This window comes from Anomaloglossus baeobatrachus, chromosome 12 (assembly GCF_048569485.1).
Source record: "Anomaloglossus baeobatrachus isolate aAnoBae1 chromosome 12, aAnoBae1.hap1, whole genome shotgun sequence".
Classification (NCBI taxonomy): Eukaryota; Metazoa; Chordata; class Amphibia; order Anura; family Aromobatidae; genus Anomaloglossus; species Anomaloglossus baeobatrachus.
The window spans coordinates 89,377,651-89,386,540 of record NC_134364.1 but is presented as its reverse complement, the minus strand read 5'-3'; the positions used below and the strand labels follow the sequence as shown (position 1 = coordinate 89,386,540).

The following is an 8,890-nucleotide window of genomic DNA, read 5'->3' as shown; positions in this document are numbered from 1 at the left end:
TATCCCTCTATCTATCCCTCTATCTATAGCTCTATCTATCTATCCCTCTATCTATCTATCCCTATATCTATCTATCTATTATCTATCTATCCCTCTATCTATCTATCTATTATATACAGTATATCCCTCTCATTTCTTGCACTTTCTATACTCACATTCTCTTTGTAGCCGGAGAGTGTAGTTGGGTCCACCAGCTCTGGATCTGTCGGTTCCCACCGATCAAAAGCCCGAAAATACCGAACCAAAGCCCTGAGCTCGGAGATAGATGAGAGTCTGTTTGGAGTGAAGGTCGGTCCCATATATTTCTGCATGATGATGATGATGATGGTGGTAGTACCTGTGTAGTAGCGGCATTCAACTCTTCCACAGTGAGTTAACTACATTGCTATGGGCCTCAGTGCAAAATATGGACAGGGGCCCCCAACGATGTTGGCTAGATCTATAGGCCCCTGTAGTAATATCCTCTGTTCTATAATAATGGCCTCCGTCCTGGCCCCATCCTTCAATAATGTCCACCGTCTTGGCCCTCATTCTTTAATAATGTCCCCTATTCTGGTCCCTTCCTGTAGTAATGGCCCCCGTCTTGGCCCCATCCTTTAATATTGTCCACAATACTGTCCCTGATTTTGGTCCCTTCCTGTAATAATGGCCCCATCCTTTAATAATGTCCACAAAACTGTCCCCCATTTTGATCCCTTCCTGTAATAATGGCCCCCATTCTGTAATAATGTCTCCCATCCTTGTTCCATCCTGAGCATCTTCCTTTAATAAAGTCACCTATTCTGATCCCTTCCTCTAGTATAGCTGGCATCCTGGCCCTGTCCTTTAAAAATGTCTCCCATCCTGGGCTTCTTCCTTTAATTATGTGCCCCATTTGGCCAATCCTTTAATACTGTCCCCCATCCTGGACCCTTCCTGTATTACGGCACAGTGAAATCCTCTCACTTCAGTTGAATATGCAGCCAAGGAACCAGATTCAGCTGAAAACATGGCTGTCATTGGTGCGCCCCTTTCCTACACAGACCCAATTGGACCCACAATTGTTACTCCCCTGCTCCTCCATTATCCTCTGGCACTGGGACTCTGCACGGAAATGTGTAGATAGATCTATAGATAGATCATTGTTGAATTCAATCCTGAAAAAAGTCATTTTAATTTAATTCCATTTTTATAAATAGCAAACGGTGAGAAATGAAGCTCCGATTGCACAGAATGTCGAAACCAGGCGTCGTAAAGCTGCATCAGCGCCATCCCGAGGTCACAAGCCTGAGACCATCCGAATCATCACAAGTGACCTGATCCGAGACCTGATGTAAGTGCCAGCTCTCCTGCTAACGGAAGAACGTGGCCGACTTAGGATACCATCACACTAAACGACGTACCAGCGATTCCGACCACGATACGACCTGGTCAGGATCGCTGGGACGTCGCTACGGGGTCACTAGTGAAATGTCACACAGTCAGATCTTCCCAACGACGCAGCAATGATACGGCGGTCGCTGGGACCCTGTCACATAGCACGATTCAAATCTTGATTAGTAACATAGGCGTGCATCTACATTGCCTTTTCCGCGCCCCCTCTGCTCCGATTGGTAGTCGTAACTGCGTTGTGACTGGGCGGCCTTGCCTTTAGAGAAGGCAACATAATAGTGCTTCCATCCTTCTCCATCCTTGTCCATCCTACAGTCCCGATGCAGAATGGACTGTATTACGATCTGCTGCTACACGCGGTCCGGGACAAGTGAATTTAGCCCTCTGAAATGTACTGCGATCTACAAGCAAAAACAGAGGATGGAATCGGCCAATCTGAATGCAGTAGCGATCACCAATCGGAACAGAGAGGGCGCGGAAAACAACGAAGATGCACGCCTACGTGAGTCGCGAACGAGGTCGTTGGGTAAGGTGTCAAACACGCCGATGTGTGTTGCTCTGCGGGAGCCCGACGACCAAAAAATGAACCAGAACAGTGTGTAACGATCAGCGATTTCACAGCAGGGGCCAGGTCGCTGCTTAGTGTCACACACAGCGAGATCGCTAATGAGGTCACTGGTACGTCACAAAACCTGTGACTCAGCAGCGATCTCGCTATGTGAGAAGTACCCCTTAGGTCAGAGGGGCAGTAATAGCCATGTTGGAGTTCTGCTCTAGCCCTAATAAGCAACTACGGTGGAAAAGGGACAGTTTATATCTGAAGTGGCTGATAACAGTAAACAATAGCCTAAGGATATCATATTCTCTATTGCTAGCGTGCCCTCTGAGGATCCCTCTGGCCTGTCCCTGATCATGACCAGTCAGGATTTCCGTCGCATTAAGGACCGAGCACGAGTCCTAACCAAGGCGGAGAGGGAGACGGCAATTCAGGTTATGAAAGACGAAAAAGAGGCAGCCATTGTAAGACTCTTTATGAATATGGGGATCAATGGGGGAAAGGGCAGCTGTCATACTAATGGGGGGGGTCATTCGTTGTCAGGACGCCGCTAATGATCGGAAGAACTTCATGAAAAAGAAGGAGATGTTCCGCAAGAAGAATGAGAAGCTGAGCGACCTGGAGGAGGAGGCCCAGCAGAGGGCGCAGTACCTGCTACAGCGCGCCAACACCATGCGCATGGAGCAGGAGGATGAGATAAAGAAACTCAACGAGGTGGGTGAATAAACGACTGAGTGGATCCACTCAGTAAAAGCTATATCACTGGTGACCACCAGGTGGCAGACTGTCTCCGTTCGCATGTCTTGGCTTTCTCTGCTAAGCAATGTTAGTACTCTCATCTTTCCTAAAGACTCAGTAATATTCTTTTTTGTGTTTTTCTTGCAGATGATTTTAAATGCTAAGTGCCACGCTATCCGCGACGCCCAAATCCTTGAGAAAAGCCTCATCTCCAAGGAGATGGGAAACGAAGGGAAGAGATTGGACCAAATGATGGAAGTGGAGCGGCAGAAAGCCATCAAGGTGCAAGAGGAGATCGAGGAGATGCGCAAACTGGAAAAGATCAGGTAGATAGGGAGCGATGTCCTCTGATGGGGAAACCATTAGAATGCAGTCATGACAGGACGTGGTTTGTTCTCCCCAGAGGAAAACTGCACATCATTCATCAGATGGAAGAAAATGAGCAGTCGAGGATCCTGCAGGAGGAACAACGAGACCAAGAAGCCCAGCAGATGCTCCACTACCTGGAGGAGCTACAGATGGAAGACTACAGGGTGAGTGGGACAGACATGTGGGCTGTGATGTGGATGGAGGACTCCTGATCACTCTAATTTACAGATTAGGAAGCAGGCAATAGTGGTTGACAACTCAGGAAGTGGCCCTGGTGGCCACATTGATTGTTAGCCCAGATTATGGGATGCTGTATTACAGGAGTCCCACAGCATCATGACATTTGTAATGATGAGATATTCGGATCAGATCCTGATTCATGTTTTTTTGAGGATTTTCTCTATCTTTCACCAGGACATGGAAAAGAAAAGACAAGAACAACTGGAAATCCAGGCCGAGATCAAACGTGTCAACGCCGAGAATGAGAGGAAGAAGGTCGAGAGGAAGGAGCAGGAGCGGCTGGCGGATCTGCGGGTGCTGGAATTCACCAAGCAGAAACTGGTAAACTTGGTTGATGGGGGCTGCAATTAAAGGTACAGCACACTTTAGTGACTTCTCTTTCATCGAGATTAGCAGATTTTATGTTCTCCACTTTTATTAGACGGTTTCCTGATTGCAAAGAGTCTCACTGATCCGCAGTGATCAGCTGTGATCTATAGAAGAATCTGACAACAAGTGTTCAGTTCCCCTGCACCACCACCACACCATTATAGGGAAATGAGGCATGACACAGTGTCTATCCTCATGTTTTTTTTGCCCATAGAGGCCTGTGATTGTCTGCAGCAGTCATGTGACTGATACGACGCATCATTAGAGGCACATTCCAATCACCTTACTGCCTACACATTATCTCAGTGGTCAGACTACAATGGACCTGCCCCATTAAAGAATATTATATAGCGATATTATTCTAAAAGTGGACATACTGGAGCTTCTAGTGCCACACAGAATGTAAGTGGGCCCCATTTTCCTGTGGATCCTCAGTGTCTACATTACCGTACACAGGCTCGCGAAGCAGAATACGAGGCAGAGCAGGAAAAGATTAAGAGGGAGAAAGAAAAAGAAGTCGCTCGCCTAAGAGCGCTGCAGGAAAGAGCCCAGGACCACCACGCAGAGCAGGTATGTGCCATGTGTATGTGACTCCATTTTCTAAATCAAATAATCTATTAACTAAGCTAAGCTGCAATCAGAAGAAATATACCTCCTTAGATCCTATGGTCAATAGCAGTCACAGCATACAGGGGGTTTGATATAGCGAGGGGTCTCCCTCTGTCTTCTTATCCAGGCCCCATGAGTACAGATAAGTTGTCTAATATATCTTCTATTCAAGGATGCTCTCCGGGCCAAGAGAAACCAGGAAGCCATGGAGCGATCCTGGCGTCAGAAGGAGAAGGAGGAAGCCAAGAAACAAGCAGAGATGAACTCCACCTTGAAGAAAACTCGTCTGGAGCAGGTGGCTCAGAAAGAGCATTTCTTGGCTGTGCAGGCTCAGCGCGACAGGGCAGAATTCGACAGGGTATTATGGTAAGTAAAGTGATAATGGCAGTCATTACAAGGATTTATTATTTAGGCATGGCTCGTTTATAGTCCTCTCCGGATCTTCCCACACCAGGGTCCAGCGGGAACTGATGGAGAAAGAGCGCAAAGAGCAGGCGGATAAGGCCAGCGAGCTGATGAAGCACGCCGGAGAGCTAAGGCGTCAGGTGCGAGAGAACGAGCAGAAGCAGGTCATCGAGAGGATCACCCACTTCGACGAGGGGAAGAGGCTGGACGAAGAGGCGCGGCAGCGCAGGGCGCGTCTGGACGAACTGAAACAGAAGAAGCTGGATGAACTGCGGTGAGTATGACAGACACCAGATACCACCTAGGACGCATGTAGCTGTGGTATAGGAGAATGACTGTGGTTCACGGTCTAGTCACTGACTATTAATCATGTTCTTGTTTCCTTTTAGAATGGCAGGACTCCCTGACAAGTACTGCTCAATGGTGGCACGAAAATCTGATGCTCCTCTCACCATTGTACACTAAGGAGTGGACACCCCTAGGATTCTGTTACATGACACGTTGCAGGCTCTTATCTATAGATGACAATATACACATTTATCTTTGCATCTTGTGTGTGCAGTTTTTAGACCCTTATTCCTTTTCTTACCTGCAGCGGCAGTACAGGGGAATATAGTCACATACAGAGCATCTCAGGAAAAGCCATACATATGGGGGAGAGTTATGAAAATCATCAGGAATCAGGATCTGCCTGGTGTGTAATAAAAAAAGTGATTATGTTCTAGGCTCTTTAAGCAATTTTCTGCATTATGTACCTTGTTTATTAAAAGCAACAGGAAAAATGGGCACCTTGACAGATCTGAGCTACGGGGGTGATGGGCCAAATTGTGATATCTGACAAGAATCCCTAAATTGGCAGGATTCTTGGCGTTCTCAAGGTATACCACAGGTCTTGTGCTATGCTCCAGGTATACCGCAGGTCTCATGAGGTGTTCCCGGTATACTGGGGGTCTTGTGGAGTGTTCTCAGTATACGGCAGGTCTCATGGGGTGTTCTTAGTATACAGCAGGTTTCTCTAGTCCCTTCCACGACAGCATAGGAGGTTGTCTCTCCACACCCTAATTGGGACAGGAAGTTCAAGAGGTTTAAAAGGACCCTCCCACCTCCCACAGCCAGTGTCTTTCCTGTCCCCATGGGGCATGGAGAGGTTTTGGTTTTCTCCTATGCTGTGGTGGCCGGCGAACTACAGTATATTTTTTTTTTTTTCTTTTTCTTTTTCCTTCTTCCCCTGTTACCTTAAGCCGGACAGCATCGGTCGGGCCTTCACCGCTCCTCCCTTGCTGTTCCCTCACGCTGTGGGGGACCGCTGCTCCAGCCTTCCGGATCCTCCTGAGGGGTGATGCAGGCTGTTGAGCTCCCCGGCCGGCGTCCTCTCTGAGCCGCCGGCCGCTTCCCGCATGCACGCTGCCGGAGCGATCCGGAAGTGCTCCCGGGGGCGGGACTTCCGGTCTTGCGGACTTCCGGTCGAGCGCTTCCGGTTTGCGGAGGCAGCGTCGAGGCACGCCGACGGTGACACAGCCTGCCCAGGACCGGATGCGGGAGGCGGGGAACGTGCACCGTCACTGGGGGGGCAGGCCCTTTTGCATAAGGGCTGCCACGAAGACATCAGATCATGGTAAGCAACCGTGCTCCCTGTCATGTCTTCCGCTGCAGCTGCATCTGCAGAACCCAGTGTGCCCCCTGCTACTGTGAGTATGGAGGGGAATGGTCCCTCGGACATAGGTCTCATCAGATGATTTATGGCTCTATGGTCTGTGTTTTCTAGGAGGACAAGGCCACCAAGAAAACTGACAGAAATGAAAAATCAGAGAAGCCTGAGAAGTCAGAAAAAGCTGACAAGTCCGATAAGACTGATAGACCTGACAGAGTGGAAAAAATTAAAAAATGTCCTATCTGTATAAAGAAGCTCCCTGCAGTATGGGATAAAAAGCTTTGCCAGCAATGTACAGACTAGATTATTAGGGCCGAACAACCATGTCTGATAGATGAGTTGCGGTCCATGATGAAACAGGAGATTAGGGCCTCTCTGGCCTCCCTTCCTGTTCCTGGCCCTGCTCCTGACCCTGCTCCTGGCCCTGCTCCTGGCCCTGCTCCTGGACCCTCTCCTCCAAAAAAGAGGAGACTCCAGTCGACCCCATCTGATCAGGAGGACGCTGATTCCACCTCTGAGGGTCCTGATGAAGGATTTCCATCTGGGGGGTCTGACCAGTCCTTTCTATTTCACTCAGAAGAGTTGGGGGATCTTATTGGGTCAGTTTGGAGCACTATGGGTTTAGAGGAAGTGCAGTCTCTTCCTTCAATCCAGGACGAAATGTTTGCTGGCCTGAAGTCAGTCAAACAGTTGGGATTCCCAGTTCATGCCAATGTTTTGGATATTGTCTCTCAGGAATGGGAATTTCCTGAGAGGCGGGTACGGAGTGACCTTAGACGCCGGTTTCCTCTGGAAACTTCGGGACTACATTGGGAGGTCCCAAGAGTAGACGTTCAGGTGGCTAGGGTAGCTAAGCAAACGGCTCTTCCCTTTGAGGATACTTCCCAACTGAAGGATCAGATGGATAGGAAGGTAGAGGGCCTGATGAAGCGGTCCTGGGAGGCATCGTCTTCCTCTATTCAAGCCAACATTGCCTCCACCTGCGTATCCAGGTCCCTAATTAGGTGGTTAGACCAGTTGGAGGCTCATATTTCCCAAGGGACCCCTAGGGAGGAATTACTGGAATCCCTTCCCTTGCTTAGGAAGGCTACCTGTTTTCTGGCAGATACCTCGGTGGAATCTGTCCGCCTGGCAGCCAGGACCTCGGTGCTTTCTAACTCTGCCCGACGTGCCCTCTGGCTTAAGGCCTGGAGCGGAGACTCCACCTCCAAAATGAGGCTTTGTTCACTTCCGTTTAAAGGGGATTTAGTGTTTGGGCCTGCCCTGGATGATATCCTGGACAAGGCGACTGATCGTAAGGCCTTGCCCGATCCTAGACCTAACAGGAAGCGGTCCTTTCGTCCCTCGATGCCTCAGGCCTCCCAGCCCAGAGGGAAAGGGAAGGCAGGCAGGTGGAGCTATCCCAAAGGTAGAGGGAGAAACATCCTCATCCCTCCCCATCAGCAACGTCCTCAGCAGGACAAACAGTGACTCGGCCCGGGTGGGGGGAAGACTCTCAGCGTTTCTTCCCCAGTGGCAGTCCATAACCACTTGCCAATGGGTTCTGAAAATCATCTCGGACGGTCTTCTCATGGAATTCCTTTCCCCCCCTCTTCCGGGTCTCCGAGTCACTGCGCTGGCGTCACCGGGTTCACAGGCTCTGTTGTACACAAAGATTATAGAGCTAGTGCACTCGGGGGTCGTTTCCCCAGTCCCGAGTCAGGAAGAAGGGGTAGGACACTACTCCCGTCTCTTCCTGGTCAAGAAGCCATCCGGCGACGTCCGTATAATTATCAATTTAAAACGTCTAAACCGTCAGGTCAGGTACCGGCGGTTCAAGATGGAGTCGGTGAAATCAGCTATTCCCCTGATAGGTCTACACCATCAGATGGCCTCTATAGATCTGAAAGACGCCTACTTCCATGTACCCGTCCATCCGGGACACAGGCAATACCTCAGGTTTGCGGTGCTTCACAGGGAGGAAGTACTTCATTTCCAATTCAATGTACTTCCCTTCGGGATCTCCTCAGCTCCAAGGATCTTTTCCAAGATCATGGCAGAGGTGGTCGCCTTCATAAGATTGCAGGGTATCTGTCTGGTTCCATATTTGGACGACTTTCTTCTCATGGCTCCATCTGCTCCAACCCTCCGGAGCCATGTGGAAAGGTCTTTGGGAATCCTTCGGTCTCTGGGATGGATTCCCAATCTCAAAAAATCACAGTTAACCCCCTCCTCCACTCGGCAGTTTCTCGGAGTGCTGCTGGACTCCGACAGACAGGCATCTTTTCTCCCAGAGGGCCACAGGATAGCTCTGTTAGCCAAAATATCAAAGCTTCGCAGGCAGGCTCGCCCGACGCTTCGAGCGGCTATGTCAGCTCTGGGTTCCATGACATCCTGCATTCCTTCAGTCAGGTGGGCTCAGGCCCATTCTCGGTGTCTCCAGGATCATATCCTGGCACATTGTGACAGACTCCCGTCATCCCTAAACAGAAGGTTTCGCCTCTCGGAGTCCGTCTCCTCATCCCTTCTCTGGTGGCTGAGTCCCGCCAACCTGCAGGTGGGGGTTGCCTGGACTCAGAAACCCCTGGTTACACTGACCACAG

General features: G+C 49.8%; 1 protein-coding gene across 2 annotated transcripts in view; it reads left to right on the top strand.

The window, feature by feature from the left end:
• The window catches only part of CFAP45 (cilia and flagella associated protein 45), a 9,364-nt gene extending 4,057 nt beyond the window's left edge, over positions 1 to 5,307 (top strand). Inside the window, exons 2-12 of one of the 2 annotated variants that reach the window (XM_075329542.1) lie at positions 169 to 288; positions 1,179 to 1,312; positions 2,247 to 2,391; positions 2,471 to 2,641; positions 2,813 to 2,991; positions 3,069 to 3,198; positions 3,449 to 3,595; positions 4,100 to 4,213; positions 4,425 to 4,618; positions 4,707 to 4,931; positions 5,047 to 5,307. In XM_075329542.1, coding sequence (XP_075185657.1) covers positions 169 to 288; positions 1,179 to 1,312; positions 2,247 to 2,391; positions 2,471 to 2,641; positions 2,813 to 2,991; positions 3,069 to 3,198; positions 3,449 to 3,595; positions 4,100 to 4,213; positions 4,425 to 4,618; positions 4,707 to 4,931; positions 5,047 to 5,122 — 1,635 coding nt within the window. In that variant the 3' untranslated portion in view covers positions 5,123 to 5,307. The remainder of the gene's footprint in view (positions 1 to 168; positions 289 to 1,178; positions 1,313 to 2,246; positions 2,392 to 2,470; positions 2,642 to 2,812; positions 2,992 to 3,068; positions 3,199 to 3,448; positions 3,596 to 4,099; positions 4,214 to 4,424; positions 4,619 to 4,706; positions 4,932 to 5,046) is intronic. The other variant, XM_075329544.1, reaches the window with a different exon arrangement.
• Positions 5,308 to 8,890: the final 3,583 nt, after the last annotated feature.